The sequence below is a fragment of the Cibotium barometz genome, chromosome 25 (assembly GCF_041138505.1).
Source record: "Cibotium barometz isolate CiBa-2024 chromosome 25, ASM4113850v1, whole genome shotgun sequence".
NCBI classification, from domain to species: domain Eukaryota; kingdom Viridiplantae; phylum Streptophyta; class Polypodiopsida; order Cyatheales; family Cibotiaceae; genus Cibotium; species Cibotium barometz.
In genome coordinates, this window is record NC_141070.1 from 56505765 (window position 1) to 56526742 (window position 20978).

At 44.5% G+C, this 20978-nt stretch overlaps 1 protein-coding gene across 2 annotated transcripts in view; it reads right to left on the minus strand.

Moving 5' to 3' along the window:
- Positions 1-276: 276 nt before the first annotated feature.
- LOC147624767 (DNA polymerase I B, chloroplastic/mitochondrial-like) overlaps positions 277-20978 on the minus strand; it is a 55464-nt gene continuing 34762 nt past the window's right edge. Inside the window, exons 8-12 of one of the 2 annotated variants that reach the window (XM_086819811.1) lie at positions 1998-2192; positions 1768-1860; positions 944-1156; positions 720-809; positions 277-623 (exon numbers count right to left, since the gene is read on the minus strand). In XM_086819811.1, coding sequence (XP_086675937.1) covers positions 462-623; positions 720-809; positions 944-1156; positions 1768-1860; positions 1998-2192 — 753 coding nt within the window. In that variant the 3' untranslated portion in view covers positions 277-461. Of the gene's footprint in view, positions 624-719; positions 810-943; positions 1157-1767; positions 1861-1997; positions 2193-6001; positions 6214-20978 lie in introns of those variants that run through there. The other variant, XM_086819812.1, reaches the window with a different exon arrangement.

Here is a 20978-nt window from a genome sequence, read left to right on the forward strand (position 1 = left end):
CTTTTTTTTTAAATCTCCATTTGCTACTCACCTACATTATGAAAAGCCATAAAACCGCTCACACTTGTGTCCATGCAACATTGAACCTCACACAAAGATAGCACTTGACGCAGAAGATTGAATGCAGAGGATGATTATTTTGAGCACTACAACAGTCCTTTACTAGTGTGCATGATGAAGTCCGTGGCTTGAGCTCAGGTTGGGGTTTTCTCTTTGCTGCTCTCTAAAAGGTCATCACAAGATGAGATGACATTCATATAAAATGGGGCATAAAAAGAAACGAAAATGTGCTCTTTATACAAAGAAATCATAATGGCTTGGTAACTTGGAGATACCAATATTACAGGAATTGAAGCTTCGGTGAAGACATGGGAGAAGAATGTCAAATATGTACAGGGATCCCTTAGGTTTCTGACAAAATTGACTTCACATTTGCAAATTGTATTCATACAGAGAAGTGTCTACTTTGCAGCATACCAGCTGTTGGCATACTTGGCATCCACTGCCAGGTCAACTTTTAAGATGTTCTTTCCTTCGAATGGATGAGACATCGCTTTGACCACCAGATCTTTGGCACGAGCTGCACTCTCTGTTGGCCCCTCAAGAATCATTTCATCATGTACCTACAAAAAGAGAAAGACAATCTAAGCTTGAGCATACCTGCTAATCCATAAGGATGTCACAAGCAAACCACTAACTGACACTGATTGACATATTACCTGCAGAAGAAGCCTCCACCCAAGCTGTTTCAATTCGGTACTGCGTGCTATTTCTAGCATTGCAAGCATGGCCACATCAGCTGCACTTCCCTGCAGCAGCAGTGTAAGACACCCATATAAGTGCACACTTGAAAACACCCATATTCCTTCTGAATGATTCTTTGGAAGTCCCAGATCAAAAGCTCAAGACATGTAGACTTAATTTGTGAGCAGCGGAAAAAGACCTGCACAGGAGTGTTTATGGCAGCACGGTCTATGCGACCCCTGACAAAATCACTCGATGATTTAACGTTGGGAAAATGCCGGGCACGGCCCAATAGAGTGTGTACACAATGCCTCTCCCTGGCATCCCTTTTCTGTTCTTCCTGCCATAGGCGCACTTCACGCCTGTCTCTATACCAAAGATTCACAGTTCCTTGGGCTTCTTGCAAAGTCACCTACACATGAGAAGCAATCTACTCACTTCTTAGAAGAAAAAGTATGCCATACTTCTTGATGGGTTGGAAGAGCACACAATGTCACTGTAAAACCTTGTACATTATATAAGATTGAGAGAGAGAGAGAGAGAGATGAAATGAAATGTTATATTAACGTCTTCAAAAGGCCATAATGACCTATGAGACCAAAAAGTTACATCATGGTGGATCTGATACAATGTCTAGATAAAAAACCAGAAAATGAAAAATAAAGATGATACTACTGGCACCTAGAAAATGAAACTGGAACTGGAAGGTAAACAGAAACCCTTATAGGGTGTGAATATAGTGAGGAAGGGGGGGGGGGGGGGGGGGGGGGGGGGGGTACGGTATGGAGGTAAACCCTTATAGAGAGAGAGGTATTGATGTCGGTAGAATGCAACACGAGGGCATATACGACCAACGGTGGGACTTGAACTCGGGTGGATCATGGCCTTTATAAGGGCCCTCGCACTAGCCGATTTGCCCCACTTGTGGGTGGCAGAAAGGTAGTGCGAGGGTCCTCTTTTATTACACACACACACACACTGTGGGGGGGGGGGGGGGGGGGGGGGGGGGGGGGGGGGGGGTACCTTCCAGTCTTTTGCAAGACCCTTTGCTGTTTTACCATAAGCAATAGAAAAATTAAGCATCTTTGCCTTCCTCCTTTCTGCACCATAAACATCCTGCATGGGAAAAAAGGGTGAAATATCAACCTTCATAGAAGAAGCAACAGCCTGGCTTAGAAAGAGGTTCATGATCTTTAAAAATGATAATATGTCAAGCTTCATAAAGAATGATAACGCTCCCTTTGTGCAATTACCTTGAGTATTGGTGAAGGTGGAGAATTCTCCCCAGGTTTAGGCTCCCACTCTAGAAGCACTTCCCCTTTTTCCACAGCTTTTTTTACATGGTCATACATGTTCATAGCTGTTCTTGAATGGAAATCACCTCCAACTTTGAAAGCTTCTAGCATACTTCTGCAATTTGCAAGGTGTGCTAAGAGTCTAAGCTCCAACTGTAAAATCCACACAACAAATGCCAGCCCTCAAAAAACAAGGCCAACTCGTAGTAGCTTTATCTTCTTGGAAACAAGATGAAAAGGAAAGGTGAAATCCTTAGGGAAATGTCTCGAAGGACTCTAGAGTGGTGAGAAGCATTCCTTAAATAAAAACATAATATCCAGCCTCCAGATTGAATGAAAACAACTCAAAATAACAAGAATAGCACCATCATCCCATTACTTTCACAAACATAGAAGAAATATTGCAAACATACTACATAAGTCTACACCCACCTTGGTGATTCTCAAATAGCATTCTCAAATAGCATACTTGGAATTCCAAACAAATCAACATGACTTACACGAAGTACTCCTAAATCTTAGAGAGAGAACTTGCTAACAGCAGCATCGATCATGACATGTCTACGTTCCCTCAGCAAGAATAAAGCGTGTTTAACATGCCAGAGAAAAATTACTGTTTCCTTTCAAACATAACTTTGTTGCTACTTATAACCTTTGACTTGTACCTATATTAGTGTGCCAGTACCAGCTAGCTCTACATTGTAAGGCCTCCTTTATGACAAGACACGGGGTGGGGCCATATATGGCTACAATTGGTATCATGCCTTATAGGCTACAAGCAAGTGCTCGGGTTGCGGGGCCCAAACAGGCACTTAGATGACCTTGAGTGGGTCTGGAACCTGCGCCAATACTGTAGATCTCTTGTTTAGTCTATTGTTGCCCCAATCAAGTGATGTGGTCACTTGGGTTCAATTTTAGCAACATAGGGTGGCCGATATGGAATGACCCATCATATGACAACTATATATAGATGGGTTTGGTAGCTTTCATCATATTAAGATTATCGATTTTAAGACACCCTTCTTTCATACTGCCTATAACCTTCATCTCATCTTCTTTCTAAATCCCCATCTAGGCTCCCTCATTGGAGGGCACGAGTGGTAGACAATTGCCATCAGTTGTAGTATCAGTTACATCAATAATTTGAAATTGAATTTCATCTCTATCTTGCTAGTTCTTGTTCTCTATGAAGACCATGTTTTTTATGTTAGAATGCGCAGCGGAAGACTAACGCACGTAGGAGACGCATCACCATCGAGCACCACGAACATCCCCAACGGGCACTGCAGCATCCCTCCACCGGGCTCCCATCTCCCCCAAAACACTGGCCGGAGGAGATCATTATGACAAGGCGCCACTCTAGCCTATATATGGCTCTTCAACTTCCCATGCTTCCACTTATGGAATAATCCAAGGCACCTTCTCGCCATAGATCACAAGCTCGAAATCGCCAACCTTCCAACACCCTCCCTCAATTCGAGCTCCACAAGCTACTGAGGCGGGAGGGGGTCGCCCAAGACCACACACGCCTAAGCCGCCCAGGACCACACACGCCCGGGCTCTGATACCATGTCAAAATGCGCAACGGAAGACTAACGCACGTAGGAGACGCATCACTATCGAGCACCCCGAACATCCCCAACGAGCACTGCAGCATCCCTCCACCGGGCTCCCATCTCCCGGTGAGCTGCCTCCCAAAACACCGGCCGGAGGAGATGATTATGACAAGGTGCCACTCTAGCCTATATATGGCTCTTCAACTTCCCATGCTTCCACTTATGGGATAATCCAAGGCACCTTCTAGCCATAGATCACAAGCTCGAAATCGCCAACCTTCCAACATTTTAATGCTAACACACAAGTTGTATTTTCTTTCATGATATTAGAGATTGGGCTCTAGACAAGGATATGTTGTCAAGTTGCTCTATGAAGCAAAATTGGAGACCTGCAGGAAACGCCCCTCAAGCTCCAACCACCATCTGGCAATGAAGGAAAGTGTGATTGTACCAACTCTCTAGAAGTTTAAGATAAAAGCAATCGTATATTCATATGAGTTGTGAGAGATGGTTACTTGGATAACGACAATTGCTATATCGGATCCTGCAGATGTAACACAAACAATTCCACCCAATCTTGCTCTTGTTTTGCCATGGAAGAGGGATGCAGATACTTTGTGCTCCATCGTCACAAGCCTCAATGATTCTCTTATGATGTTGATTTAGCATGTGTCTATGGTTGCGCCCGGTTCTAAGGAATTAGTATGAGACAACTATCAAATAATTCCCTGTTGCTTCATGAGTTGCATGAAACTCATCTGGTCCCCACTAAGAGCAGTGCTCCCTGATGGCATACTCTTCTTGGATCTGTTGTTCTCTCTCATCATCAGAGGTCGAGATAGTGGGAGTGGTCAAGGTTCTTCCTAACTACAAACAAACCATCTACTATGGGGTTACGCCTCATCGAACGGGTGCAAAGTCCACTACTCCATGAGTAACTTCAGTAACTTATCATGTCACTCTTTCTCTCTCCCCTCCCCACCCCCCACCCCCCCAAAAAAATAGGAATTAACATGTCCTCATGTAGAGGCCCTACTTCCAAAAGAAAACAAGGAAGTATAACATCATGTGTGGAGTTACATCCGCTACTAAGCGATCCTGAATCTTGGATCCACAACCTGGTCTTAGGCACTTAGTCCTAGATGGAGAAGTTCCAAACGGGTAAAATGTCATGCTCACACTTCTTATCTCTCTCATGTACAATTCCGATGCATCAATATTACTTGGCCGCCATGAGAGAGAGTGTGAGGAATCACCCCACGGGTAACATGTCATGCTCGGACAACCAAGAAAGTTCATTATCTTGTTGTCACTCACAAACTAGCACTACCCGTCATAGTTACCATAGATTAACTATGCCCAAGCACAGAGCGTTCTAGATCAAAAACCCGTGAAGCCTCAGGAGATCCTACATGAAAATACACTCTAGCATTACATACCACCAAAGCACACCCTACATAAAACCCCCGTTAAGCAGGTGAAATGGCCTACTTTTCCTCCTATATTGGAGCCTTGAAACAACCGAATTCTCCTCTGAACACCAAGGTCAAACCTTGAGTCAACTTAGAGAGTCAAATGCAAAATCAAGGGTCAAAGATACCTCCATGTTCAGACCCCAAATCCGTGTCCTTGTCTCCTATAGTCAGCTCCACTGCCTATTGTCTATACGCCCTCTGAAAACCATGGCTTGGGCATCTCTGAGTATGGCCACCTCCATAGGATAGCCTAAGCGGCACAACATCCTCGATTATGTCGACTCCTAACAAAATTGCCTACCACTAATCACCTAGTGACTATCCGGATAACACCAAGTGGCAAGGATTCATGGTATATCTGGGTATCCTTTCCACACCCCTAAAAAAAACTCTTTCTACTAACGTAGAAAGCATGCAAGACAATAAATTCCATCACAATGTGGCAAAGACCTCAAAAAATTAAACCTTATTAATGAGAGGTTTGACAAAAGTACCAAAAATACAAGTATCACGACTTAAGGTCTCGGAAGTCAATTATTGAGCCACCACCAAACTGACACCACTGGTGTAACTCGCCTGAGAAGCGCGAGAGTGGGTGTGCATCACTTGACCATGAGCACAATTAAACATTTTGGCATTTAATCACAACCATTAAACAATCCATAAAGCTGAAAATAAAGGTTGCATATATAGCACCACATTGAGGCTGGAATGGGCCCTTCCCCCCCCTCTTTAGGTATTTTATTACCCAAGGAGAAAATATCATGTACAAGCTTTGAGGGCTTTACTCTCCCCATGGGAGATGCCAAATTATCCATATAAAACCATAAACATGTCCTTCATCCAATATGGATGATCCATACACATGTGAACCTGCTAAATAGCCATACGGTTCATCCATAGCCGTATAGAACCTATCCATCAGCCCATATGCTTCATCCATATGTCAATAAGCTTGTAGAGTAACACATATGCATCTTCCATGAGTGCATAAACCTGTATGGCAGCACATATACCTCTTCCTTAAACGCATAAACTTGTAGGGCAACACATATGCCACTTCCATGAGTGCATAAACCTGTATGGTAGCTTGTACGGCGCATCCATAGGCATAGAAAACCTGTCCATCAGCCTTTGTGCTTCCTTCATAAAGCAAAAAACATGTATGAGAACTTGTATGGCACATACATAAGTCCATACACTTGAAAAAAAGCCTGTATGGCTCATTCATGGGCGCCAAAACCTGTAAAACAGTCTGTATATCGCATAAAACCAGAAATTTCAGCAAGCCTTAGGACTGTTTTGCTGGAAAACAGCCATCCGCGGTGTGCAAGATGGTGTAGAGTAGTGAAAATCATCTTTCCCAAGTTGGAAATGCCTATGGTGAGCTTAGAAATGAATAGAAATGGTGAAAATCAGAGTTTTCAACCTCCAAAAACCTACTTGAAGCTCAAACTCGCCCAAGAGATGACTCAAATAAGCAAGAAAATGCTACAATGCCATGTGTAGACCTGATTGACAAGTGTGAAAACACTTGTCTCACTTTAATCCTCCCAAAGGTGTCATGACCCTGTGAAACTGGAACAGCACAAGTGTGGGCATGGTGGTTGCTGAGCAAAAATATTAAATGATTCACATTTGGGGTGCCCGGACAGAGAGAATGATGTATGGACGTCTCCAGGTGTGAAGGGGGAAACTAGAACATTAATATTTTAATGTTTTATTTATGGTTGCCCCTAGGCCTTAGTGGCCCCTAGGGAACTTTAATGTTTATTAAAGTTGGGGCCCTAGGACATTTTTGGAGAGAGGCCACTCCACTTTTGGAGATGCATGCCTCTCTCATCTCTCTCTCTCTCTAGCTTTTTGGGAGGCATGTAACCTACGTGCAAGTTCTCAAGCGTGGAGAAGAGGAGAAGCAACGTCGACTGCTGGCTGCTATTTTTGACTGCTGTTTTCTGTGCTAAACTGGCCGTACAGTCCACTTGTTGCAGGCCGTACAGCCCAGGTGGAGTTTGCCCTTACAGAACTGCTGCTACAGGTACAGCCGGCTTCTGCAGGTACAAGCAGCACAGGTCAGGCAGTTGCTGCTCTGTTGCTGGCTGGTGCAAGTGAGCCATCAGAGAACTATACAGCAGGTACAGGTGGCTGTACGACTGCTGACACAGGCGGCTGACTGCAAGCGCTGGTACAATCGGGTACAGCAGGCGCATAGGTAGGCTCAAGCGACAGCAGCACAGTCCGTACAGTTCTGTACGAACAGATTCAGTCAGGTGTGCAGAGGCTGTACGGACAGGTACAGTGGTGAATTACTGACCTGTATGGACAGGTACGGCATCTCCAGTTGCAAGCAGAGCTTTTCCAAAGTTTGTTGGTGCAATAGTCAAGTGGTTGCAGGGGAAAGAGTACAGACAGTCGTTGTCAAGTGCAGACTAGTACGAACTGTTCCACGGTTGCAGAATCACACACTGACTTGGTAAGCTCTGAACTAGTCCATCTATCTTTCTTTCCATTGGCTTGTGTTTGCTGTAGAGTTGTGCTATCTGGCCCTTGTGAGAGGAGGGGTATGGCAGATTGAAAGGGTGGAAACAGAGATTGGGCAGTGGATGTATGTTTGTGCTGAGTTGTGGAACCATGTACATGAGATATGCCAGATGTGTGCTCAAGACTGTCCTGCTAAATGGTCTTGGCTGATCAGAGGGAAGCACAGAGTGTTGCTTTTGTGGGACACAGATCTGTGTGAGAATCCTCTGTGCTAAGAGGTCTTGTGGGCTGCCAGATTGGACATACAGGTGTATTCTTCTGGTTTGTCTTGTTGTACTCAGCTTTACTTCTTTTTGAAATTGAATAATTAAATACCGAAAGGGGTGCCAAGCTTTGGGGCCAACAGGTGTCGTTCTCTTTTCATATTTGGGGCACTCTAGCTCCAATCACATTTGTTTTTATATCTGGACTACAAGTGGAAGGGTGACTGCTAGTCTACCGCACTTTTGTTTCTACCAGAGGCCGGTTTCAAGGTTCCGTTGCCGGGACCTATCATCAACTTTCTTAAGGGGGTGAGCTCGTGGTTGACTCGAGGAAAGTCATCGTTGAAAAATTCAGCAACATGTCTGATACAGAAGATGAGTATTTTTATCATGAAGAGGAAGAGCAAGAGACCTCTCCTGAGAGAAATGAATCTGAGGATATTCTTGCAGGAGAACAGGCTGCAGATGATGAGCATTATGAGGATGTAACAGAGCCAGAAGATGTGCCTAGTAAACAGGATGATGATGCTCAGTTTAAAAATCGTTTGGCTGGTGTTATGGATGGGTTCATGCAGCTCACACAAAGTGAGAAGTTTGTTGAATTTATGAGATCCCGTACAGAGCCTGAAAAGAAGAAGAAGAAGGTGCGTTCTAAGAACCTTCCTCAGGGTTATAGTGATGCCATCCCAGAGGATCCATCTTTTGGACAGTTTCCGAACATGCAGCATGCTTTTGGTGCTAACTCTCAGAGTTCCTTCTTTGGACAGCCATCTATTCCTCAGCAGACTATGCATCCAGGTTATTTTGGTAGTGGCTCGGTGTTCCAATCTATGACTGGGGGTTATCCTCAGGGAGGCATGGGTATGCCAATGACTTTTGGAGCAAATTTTCAGCCTGGAATGCATGGGAATATGTATGGTGGTATGCAGTCCGGAATGCAAGGAAACATGTTTGGGGGCATGCAACCTAGAATGCAAGCAACTATGTATGGTGGTATGCAGCCAGGTATGCATAATGGTATGTTTGGAAACATGGCTAGAATGTATGGCATGCCAGGTGTGGGAATTGGTAATGTTGACCCTATTATGGGCATGAATGTTGGGGACAGCAATCTTGCGAAGCCACTTCCATACGATAATCTAACGCCTATGGGAAAGGCGAAGGACTATAAGGAAGGGGAAGCTGCTGTGAAATTTGACACATTCAGTGGGACCAAAGATAAGTTAAAAGCACTTACCTTTTTACAGCAGTTTGATGCTGCTTTTTTGGGTGGAAATTACACAGAGTCCTCTAAAGTGAGAAAAGCTGCCACTTTTCTCAAAGGCAATGCTTTGCAGTGGTGGTCTACTCTTCTTTTGCAAGGCATAGCACCATCTACTTGGGTGCAATTTAAACAGGTGTTCTCTTCCGTATGGCTCACATCTACGTTTGAGGTGGATGTAATGACTGCATGGCACAAGTTGGATGCTTCAAAATGTGAAAATTTGGAAGATTATAATAAGAAGTTTTGGGAAGCTTTACTCCCAGTTACTTCTTACCGTGCAGTGCCTTTGTCTCAGCAGGTAGAGAAGTATTGTTGTGGGTTGCCCAAGGAGGTGCGTAACTATTGTATTAAGACTCGAGTAACAAACATGTCACAGATGATTGAGAATGCTATGACAGCTAATGCGTTACTCACTGGAGTCTCATCTGGGTTTAAAGGCAGTAAGAACTCGAGCAAGAAAGCTGAAAAATCTGGGCAAGCTTCGCGTGATGCAAAAGGGTCTACAGAGACGCGGTATAAGAAGTTGCCAATGCCCAAGAGAACTTCTGAGGAAAGACAAGCTTTGAGAGATGCTCGGAAATGTTTTTACTGTACAGAAGAGGGACATATGTCTTTTAATTGTCCCAAGAGAAAGTCCCAAAAGGACTCTGACAATAAAGGAGAGCCCAAGTCAAAGAAACCAAAACCTTCTACAGGGTTAGTTCCTGATCTCGTTGGGGAACAGCCAGGTGGTGAAGAGACAGAGTTGTGCAAGGCATGGGGCAAAGTGAGAGATCAAAATGCCTTGATATTCTTTGACACATGTGCTAGAGAGCCAACTTTATTTCACCGGATTTGGCTGGCCGATTGGGAATTCGTGCAGAGGAGATGGGGCCGTTATATGAGGCTAACATGGCTTGTCCAGGGTATGCAGAACCTGCCACTCCTATTATTGGGAAGTTCCGGCTTCATTTGCAGGGTTATGTGGACAGCGAAGAGTTTTTCATCCTGCCTCTTGATGGCTGTGATGTTTTGTTGGGAATGCCATGGTGCCACAGAGTACATGCGGTGGTGGATACATATAATAGGAAGATTGCTTTGACTCATAGAGAGAAAGAACATGTTTTGGATGTAAAACTTAAAGGGGAATCTGTTCCTATTGTATCAGCTTCGACAATTTCCTCAGTAATGAAACAACATCTTTCCGCCTACTTGATTTATGTAAAGGATGCACAAGATGATGAGTCTAAGTCTAATTTGTCTATGTTAGATAAGGACAGGACTGATTTCTTATGTGGGTTCCAAGATTGTTTTTCCGAATCATTGCCAGGGGAACTTCCTCCGGAGAGGCCAGAAGATCATGCCATTGATCTAATTCCTAGTAGTACTCCACCAAATAGACCGCCGTACCGTGTTAGTGCAACCCAACAGTAAGAAATTATGAGTCAAGTGCACGAGCTTTTGAATAAAGGATCGATACAACCTAGTTCATCACCCTTTTGCTCACCTGTACTCTTAGTGCAAAAGAAGGATGGTTCTTGGCGCATGTGTATTGATTACAGGGCGCTGAACAAGAATACCATCAAGAATCGATTCCCCATTACGAGGATCGATGACATTTTGGACCGCTTACAGGGCTCCACAGTCTTTAGTCGTATTGACTTGAAAAGCGGGTACCATCAGATACGTATTAGACCCGAGAATGTGCATAAGACAGCATTCCGAACCACGTTTGGGTTGTATGAGTTCTTGGTTATGCCCTTTGGTTTGACAAATGCACCTGCCACATTTAACAGAATGATGGACAGGATTTAGAGCGTTTGTGGGCACATTCTTTGATGATATGATTGTGCATTCACAAACTGAGGAAGAGCATAGAAGGCATTTGGCCATTGTGTTTGCAGAACTCAGAAACCATAGGCTGGTTATTAATGGCAAGAAGAGTGAGTTTTTCTTGCAAGAGATACATTTCTTGGGACATATTGTGTCTAAGCATGGAGTCCGTATGGATCCATCGAAGGTGGAAGCAATTCTTAATTGGCCAGATTTGAGGACCGTGCATGACGTACGCAGCTTTTTGGGATTGTGTTCCTATTACAAGCGGTACATACAGTACTTGCTGAAATTGCTTCGCCCCTTCATGCCTTAACAAAGAAGGCAACTCTGTTTAGATGGGCTGATCGGGAAATTACAGCCTTCAAAAAGCTTAAAGAAAAGCTTACTTCGGATCCAGTATTGGTATTACCGGACCTCCAAAAGGCTTTTGCTGTCGAGTGTGATGCATGTGGAAGTAGCATTGGAGCAGTTCTCATGCAAGAAGGACATGTGATAGCCTATGAGAGTAGAATATTGCAAGGTGCCGAGAAGCATTTACAGGTTTATGCGAATGAGATGTTGGCTGTAATTCATGCTCTTTCTACATGGAAACACTGTTTGCTTGGGGCTGATTTCACTGTGCAGATAGATCATCAGACCTTGCGTTATTTCCTCGCGCAGACTAAGCTTTCAGAGAAGCATATGCGATGGGCAAACTTTTTGTCTATGTTTCACTTCCAGATTGTGCATGTGGAAGGCAAAAAGAATGTTGTGGCAGATGCTTTGTCACGCAAGCCGCAGGTCTCAGCAGTTTCACTTGCTTATCATCATGAGCTTGATGAAATGAAAGAGTAGTATGCCCATGATGAGGACTTTGAAAGGTTGTATGATCAGATGTCTGAGGGTCAGCGGCATGAGCACTATACTCTCAGAGATGGGTTTTTATTGATACATGGCAGACTGTGTGTTACTAGGCCATTGCGACTCAAGGTTATGATTGAAAGTCATGCTCCACCGTATGCAAGTCATAGAGGTATTGACGCCACAGTAAAAGCAGTGGAGACTTTCTTTTATTGGCCAACCTTGAGAAGAGATGTTGATGCCTTTGTTAGGCAATGCATCGTATGTCAGAAGGTAAAGTTTGACCGTCAAAAGACACCAAGGTTATTACAGCCTTTACCTATTCCAGATAGACCTTGGGAGAGCATTGCCATGGATTTTATATTTCATCTTCCACGGACACAAACGGGCAATGATGGCATTTGGACTATCATATGCAGGTTCAGTATAAGCAAGCTCATTTCATTCCCGTGCGTAAGACGATCAAAGTGGATCATATGGTGAAGTTGTTCATGGCGAACATCTTCAAGTATCGTGACTTGCCTACGTCTATCATTAGTGACCGTGATCCACGGATGACGAGTTTGTTCTGGAGAGGGTTGTTTGACAACATGGGTACAACTCTCCAGTTTTCATCGTCATTTCATCCACAAACAGATGGTCAATCAGAAGAGGCTAACTCTACAGTGTTGGATCTTCTTAAGTGTTAGGTGTCAGAGCACAAGCAACAATGGGAAAAGTATCTTCCTTTGGTGGAGTTTGCATATAACAACACTGTCCATACCTCGACGGACAAGGCGCCTTTTGAGATTGTGGAAGGAGGGAAGAAGGTACCGCCCATTTTGCATACAAAGGATAAGATCTTCGAGGCTGATCAGTATGTGGAAAACATGGATGAAGCTTATCGGAGGGTTAAGTTGGCACTCCAGAAAACTCAGCAAAAGCAAAAGAAAGCGGCACACCGTCACAGACGTGCATTAGAGTTTGCATTGGGTGATTGGGTTCTTTTGCGATTTGAAAAGGCTAGACTCAAGAAGATGAAGGGTAAAGAGCGCTTATTCCCTAAGTTGAGCATGCGTTATTATGGGCCTTTTCAAGTATTGGAAAAGATTGGTGAGGTGGCCTATCGCTTGAAGCTACCAGATCACTGGAGGATTCACAATGCTTTTCACGTGAGTCTCCTTAGACCTTTCCGTGGGGATGTGCCTGAGGATGTATCAGATGAGGCTCAGCCGAAAGTTGAGGAACTTGATGAGGTTCTGATTCCGGAGCAGATATTGGCACATAAGGAAAGAAAGGTACGAGGTAAAGTTTCCCGTCGCTATCTTGTGAAGTTCAAGAACTATTCACCGATGGATGCGAAGTGGATGGAGGAAGGTGACTTAACAGATTCACCTCAGGTTTTGCAGCTTTATCTCGATGCCTTTGAGTTAGAGCCGACTCTTGTTGTGGCTCATTCAGGTTCAGCAGTGCATGGGTCTGGAGCATTGCCTGATGCTCAAGAGGGGGGTAGCACCTCCACTCCCTTGATACAGACAAGCTCAAATGACATCTAGAGGTCGCTTGGTGCAGTTTTTGTCTCACCCGAAGGTGCTGATGGCTGACAGTACATCTGTTTATGGGACTTCTATGATATACGTGTACTAGTCACATTGGATGTTGTGGTTGTGTATGGTTCATAGTGGTATACAGCTTGGACTACTACTACACCATTGGTTTGCAGTGAATGATGTTACATGTGCATGGCTTAGAGAGATTGGGACGCTGATCTTGCCATATTGCATATTTGAGTACAGTTGCTTTCAGGGTTCTTGCTATTGGGTTTTTTGATACACAGGTACAACATTGTGCGTAGGCATAATGGCAAATCAACAGCAGAGTGATGTATTCACATATTTGTCTAAGGAAGACAAATTGGACGGCACAAACTACTCCTTGTGGAGTTTTATGCTGAAAAATGTGCTTGTGGCAAAAGGTCTTTGGGATTTTGTTAGTGGTGATGAACCACGTCCAGGTCCATTGGCTCCAGAGACTCCTCCTCAAGGGGGTGCTCGTGGACGAGGACAACAGGTACAAGCTCTAGGGCAGCCATTGCCTGTTCAAAGAACAAATGCTCAGAAGACATGGGATGCCAGGGATGCACAAGCCTTGTCACTCATTGCATTGTCAGTACAGAGGTCTATTATACCTCATATTCGTTCAGCTGGCTCTTCACAGAATGCATGGGTGACTTTGGAGTAGATGTATGCTGCTCGTAATGAGGCTCGGATCTCATTTTTGAAAAGAGAGCTGGAAAATCAAAAAATGCATGAAGGAGATGATATATCTAGCCACTTAAACCAGCTGCAGGATTTGAGAGAGCAACTCATCAATGTGGATGAGATCATTCCTCAGAACAGCTTGTGTCCACCATCTTGCACTCTTTGCCAAGATCTTACTTGGCTTTTCATACCTCTTTGAACCTCAGCATGAGGAATGCTGCTGAACCCCTTAAGTATCAGGAACTTGTTGCTCTCTTGCTACAAGAAGAGCAAATGAGGAAGAATATGAATATGAACACAAGTGCTAAACAAGCATTTACTACAAATCAAAAGGGGAAAAGAAAAACTCAGCCAAAGAGTTCAAATCAAAATTCAGGTGATGGTGGTTCATCTCAGGATACCAAGAAAGGTGATGGACAGCCCAAGAAGAAGGGCAAATGTCATTACTGTAAGAAGCCAGGTCACTACATCACAGAGTGTAGAAAGAGGATTGCCAAAGAGAAGGCAAAAGAATCTGGGATGTCTGTAAATGATGCCTCTAAAGCTCCTCCAGAGACTGCTTCTTTTGTTGAGGACAGGGATTACTGTTTCTATACATGCAGCTATGATGCCTCTTGGTCTTCACAGGCACTCAGTATGACAGAGCATGCATGTACTTGGTATTTTGATAGTGGTGCCTCAAAGCATATCACATCTCGCAGGGATTTGTTTTGTCATGTAGGCCCTGCCCCTGTTGGCAAAACTGTTCAGTGTGCCAACAATGCTTCATATCCAGTTCGTGGCATTGGGGAGATTCAGCTCACAGCCATTGATGGCTCCATTCTCCGCCTTACAGATGCCTTATATGTACCAGGGATAAAGAAGAATTTGTTGTCCATTTCTTCTTTAGCACATTGTGGTATGCAAGTCCACTTTGATGATGATAAATGCATGGTCAGAGACAAAGCTAATGCTTTGACCTTGATGCTTACTGGTACATTATGTCATGGACTTTATCAGTTGGATGCATTTCAGCCAGTGGATCAGTCTGCTTATAATGCATTCACTCTTACTCCAGCTATGGTTGATGCGGAGTTATGGCATGCTCGCATGGGGCATGTAAATTTTGGTAGTCTTATGCTTATCCAGCGACATAACATGTTTACAGACCTACCTCTCATGGAGAAGCCTCCAGATCACATTTGTGAAGGATGTATTTTGGAAAAAATGCATAGGTTTTCCTTCCCACGTGATCAGGCTCTACGAGCAACTGCAAAGTTGCAGCTTATACACAGTGATCTTTGTGGTCCCATGCAGACGAAGTCATTGGGAGGTTGCTTCTATTTTGCAACATTTATTGATGACTTCTCTCGTATATGCTGGGTCTATCTTTGACATAGAAATCACAGGTATATGATGCATTTTTGGCCTTTGTAGCACTTGCTGAAACAGAGTCAAGATGCAACGTTAAGACTCTCCGTTCTGACCGAGGGGGGGAATATATGTCACACATGTTGAATTCCTTTCTTGAGAGTAGAGGTATAAAACATCAGTATACTACTCCTTATACTCCACAGCAGAATGGGGTTGCAGAAAGGAAGAATCGGTCACTCATGGAGCCAGCCAGATGTCACGTGCACACCAGTCAGGTGTACAGTGACATGGCATCATTAGCATCATCAGATTCATCAGGCATTTAATCAGCATTTATCAGGCATTATTCAGGTATTTTAGGCATTTTATGAGGCAGCCGACTGGTTATATTGGTATTTTATGGAGACATGAACTGGCCGACTGCAACCATCTGGCCGACCAGCAGTCCCCCACACATATATATAGGCGCCTCTTCATTCAGCATTGGGCACCCTCATCCATTCAGTCAACAGGCTCAGCAGTGAAGCGCATCATCATCTTCATGCGTTTTCAACCTGTCATCATCAGCATACAGTAGCAGCATCATCATAGTACCATTCAGCCCATGGTGCTCAAACGCATCATCATCAGCCATCCTCATCAGCAAACGCAGCCAGTTCAGCCCAACAGGTCAGCGTTTCATCATCCATTCAGCATACAGCTTCTGTTCCAAAGCCTCCCTTCAGTGTTTCCTTCCCAGGAGATGAGGGAAACAGTGGACAGCAGTTCAGCCCGCATTCCCAGCACATAGTCAGCATATTCAGCAGTACAGATCCATTTGGATCTCATTGTAACCGCATTCATTCATTTAATATAGCTGCACTGCATTGACACATACTTGTCTATCTCTTTGTCTATCTCTTAAACATCATTAAGTGCAGTTTATCTAGACTAAGGTTGTGATTACTACGATCTCATCCCTCACATGTCACATTGGTATCAGAGCGTTACAGGGTAACCAGCCTTAGAGCATGTTCAGTTCATCAGTCATTCAGTCAGACATCATTTTTTTCGCTTCCGCACAGTTAAACCCAGTTCTGAAAATTTTGCAAGCCACCCTTAGGGATTTTCCCTTAGGTCTGCATTAGTAATCCACCCATCTGCATTCTTGCACAGCATATAGCGTTGCACATGGTTTGCATAGCAGTCATCTTAGCAGTCAGTCCTGCATACATGTTACCCATGAACTCTCAGGGAAGAATGACATCCATCATCAAAGGAGCACATAAGTTTTGGATTTCAACTGGCAGCAGGGGGTTTCTCTTCCACAGAAGACGGGAGTTTGCTCCAACATTCGCCTCAGGAGGTTTAGAGCTTCAGGTACGACGGAGATGGTAGGTGAAAGGTTTCCAGGAACAGGTCAGGGGTGACTCAGGTAGTTGCCATTCAGTTCCCGCAGTACATAGCGTCTTGGCTCAAGGATTTAACTCCTGCAGACGGCCTCAGTCCCAGCAGAAGACAGAAGGAGGCAGTGGTTCGGAGGAGAAGGATCGCAGACGAGTCGAAGGTTGCCAGGTATCCACCCAGCAACAGTTTAGCAGCGGAATGTGATATGCAACGGAAGTCTTTGTATTGGTTGATCCTGTCACACAATATGCTCACACCGTCTTCTGTATCCTGAGTTTCGTGAGTTTAGCAATCCATTTCATTTACTTCAAACTTTAAAGAGATGAGAGAGAGATATGAACACTGTACACCAGATTGGGTCCCGAATTACCCACTGAAGGGCCCCCTATCCCGATAACGAGATAGTATTTGCTTTATTACTTTAGAGAGAATGACTTTGGACTGTAGATAAGCCAAACGCAAGATCTCGGAGGATCGGAGAGCGGCTGATCTGTACACTGCTGTAGAAACACCTCGATGACTTGATCTCGAGCCTATGCACTCCTCCCAAGGGCATGAGGAAGGGCTGCACACCTGAGGCTCAAAGAAGAAGAAGGTGGGCTGTTCTACACACTGTTAGAATGCTGAAAACACACATGAATGCTGTGTTACCTTCACCAGATGACTGCTGAATGTGTTGATGATGCATAGAAGGCTGGACACTGATGCAAACAACAGTTTCAGGGCTGGAAACTGCTGTAGACTGCTGATTCCGGGCTGGATACTGCTATGGACAGAAACGCAGGCCTATAGGAGTGTTGATGGACTGAAACGCAGCAGTTTTGGGGCTGCTGGACAGAAGCTGCAGGGTACTGAGGCTGCTGGACAGAAAACGCAGAGGTCTTTTGCTGCTGGACAGAAAAACGCAGGTGTTTGGAGGCTGCAAACTGGCGTTGAACTGAAGATGAACTGTGGACTGAATCAGGGCCTGAACTGAGTGCTGAATTCAGGGCTGAATGAGGCTAAAGGCAAGCACCTAGGGCTGGGCTGAAGCTATGGATCTCAAGGGCTAGAGAAGAAAGCTTATGGGCACTAGGGCTGGATTAGTCTTGGGCTGAAAGCAAGAAAGAGGAGAGCTCTTAGCACAATGAAGACTGAATGAGGAAAAGAGGCTCTAGGCAAGCCTATTTATACTAACTGGAGGTTGGTCATTTAATAAAGTTAATATTTATAAATGCCCAATAATGCAAATAATGATAAATAAATACTAATAAATATGGGAAAAATACCAGATAAATCCCAGTAAATTCCCTAAGGCTTTGGGGATGTTCTAAATGATGCACAGGCATATGTATGCATATTATGCAAGATGCAGAGTGCTTTCTGATGCAAACCCTAAGGCTTCTACTGACTCTACATGCATGAATGATTCTCTCCAAGTGGGTTAAGGGACTTGACTGACTGACTGACCCACTAAGGCTGAGGAATGACCTACGTAGCTCGTGCCTGACTTATCCTGGACTAAGGATGTACAATGGGGTCACGACGTACGACAATTATCATCCTATTGGGTTCTAAAACTGTACAAATGCTGCACTTCTGATGATGAGCCATCTTGTCACCATGCACTTAGTGCAGAGTGCATGTGACATTCCCTCCTGATTAGCTTGGCGGCAGGTTCATGGCTTCCAAGTAGTCCGCCAATAACTGAGGGTACTCCTGGAAGAACTCCTCGTCGAGCCATACGGCTTCGTGGGTGCCTCGATCTCGGAACTTCGTATAGAACTGACGAATCCGTCGACCGGAACCATGCTTCCATCGATGAAGAAGGATCTGCTCAGGCTCGATAACTTCTGCCTCGTCTACCACGTCTGGCTGCTGTTCATTTGAAACATCAAACACTTCTAGACCAACATATGGTTTTAGCCAAGAAACATGGAAAACATCATGCATTGTCCAACTGGCAGGCAACTTTAACTTCGTAGAGACATCACTTATCTTCTTAACTATTGGAAAAGGGCCAAAACTACGGAATGAAAGCTTGGGACAACGTTTGCCCACTTGTTTCAATCTCTGCTTCATGATACGCAAATAGACCCAATCCCCTTCCTTGAAGTGGACATCTCGTCTAGATTTATTTGCCAGTCTGCTATATGCTTCCTGAGCTTTGGTCAAGCGGTCTTTAACTGACTCAATGATCTCGGAAAATGCTTCCGTGGTTTTATTAGCCTCTAAAGATGGAGACACCATTCTCGTCAAAAGAGAAGAAAAACGGCGACCAAAGGCTGCTTCATATGGAGTCCATCCGACACTGGATGAATGTGTGTCGTTCAAGATAGCTTGGACCAACGGAAGATAGTGCTCCCATTTGGACTGCTGGTCATGACAATATGACTTGAGGACATCAAAGGCCAACTGATTATAAATTTATGTCTGGCCATCTGTCTGGGGATGGAATGCACTAGACAACTGCAACTTAGTTCCAAAGTTTTCAAATAATGCCCTCCAGAAATGCGAGGTAAACTTGGAATCTCTGTCTGATGTTATGGTGCTAGGCAAACCACAAATTGGATACCAATGCTTGAGAAACAGACGTGCTACGTCCTCGGCTGTGGCCGTATGCTTGCATGGGATGAGCATGCAGAACTTACTTAAGCGATCCACAATGGTAGAACACTGAGTGTTACGGGATCCAGTGGATGCTGGTAGAGGCCCTACAAAGTCCATAGATATGTCGATGAAAGGTCCGTCGGGGATAGGCAAAGGTTGAAGTAAACCTGCCTTCTTTGTATGGGGAACCTTGACTTTTTGACAAATCTTACAGGCTTGTACATGTGCATAGACATCACGCCTCATCTTCGGCCAATAAAAGGACCGTTCTAATTTCTCGAGGGTACTGTTGATACCCCTATGTCCTCCAACTAAGGAGTCATGGGCATCGTGGAGAAGAGCGGAACGCTTTTCTCGAGTAACACAGAGACGGTTCTTGTAGAACAACCAACCGTTCTGTTCTGAATAGTGGCCAGGCTCAGAAGTGAGGGCCAAACTATACTGAGTACCAAACTCAGGGGAGTCGACATATTGGTCTTTCATACTATCCAAGTCCTTTCCCGTGATTTCGAGAATGGTAGCTTCTTAGACTGCCTGGATGCTGGACTTTCGACCGAGAGCATCTGCTACTGGGTTATGCTTACCAGGGATGTATTCAATCATACCTCCAAACTGTTGGAAGATTTGACTCCACCTGGCTTGTCGATCACTCCACTGGGCACTTGGCATAGTCTGAAGCCACTTAAGTGCTTGGTGGTCAGTTTTCACTGTGAAAGCCTGTCCATAAAGAAAAGGCTTCCAATGTTTGAGCGTTGTGATCACACCCAAAAGCTCTTTGTCATATACCGAATAATTCTTTTCGGCGACATCCAACTTTCTGCTGTAATATGCCACGGGTCTATTGTCCTGCTGGAGGACCGCACCTATGGCTACATTGCTAGCATCGGTGATGACCTCGAAAGGTTCGTCCCATGATGCTAACTTTAATACAGGTGCTTCTGAGGCAGCTTTCTGGAGTGCACGGAATGCATCAAGTGCCTTACCTGTAACTGAGACTTTCTGCTTGCGAGTCTTCACCCCCTTGAGCAAGTCGGTAAGAGGTGCTGCAAGGTTGGAAAACTGATGGACATGGGTACTATAGGCCTGACAAAGACCTACGAATGACCGGATTTCTTGGGCGGTCTTAGGAATATCCCAATCTAAGATCTCTTGAACCTTGGAGGGGTCCAGTCTAATCCCATCGGAACCGATGATGTAGCCCAAATACTGAACTTCCTTAACACCAAAGATAGACTTTTTGGCATTTATGTAGAGCTGATTATCTCGCAAAAGTTGCAAGACTTTCTCCACATCTTTCTCATGCTGCTCCGCAGTGGCTGACAAGACTAGTATGTCATCAAGGAAGATGAAAACACACTTCCCAATGTGGACTGCGAAAATCCTAGACATCATCTTATTGAACGTTGCGGGTGCATTTGTAAGCCCAAAAGGCATGACTACGAACTCGTAGTGACCACGCTCTGTCCTGAAAGCTGTTTTTGGAATGTCAGCTTCAAAAATGCGGACCTGATGGTAACCACTCTTGAGGTCGATCTTAGTGAAAAACTTAGCACCGTCTAAACGCTCCAAAATGTACTCTATCCTGGGCATAGGAAACTTGTTCTTGATAGTGAGTTTGTTTAATGCCCTGTAGTCTACACAAAGGCGTGCAGACTTGTCCTTTTTTTGGACAAATAG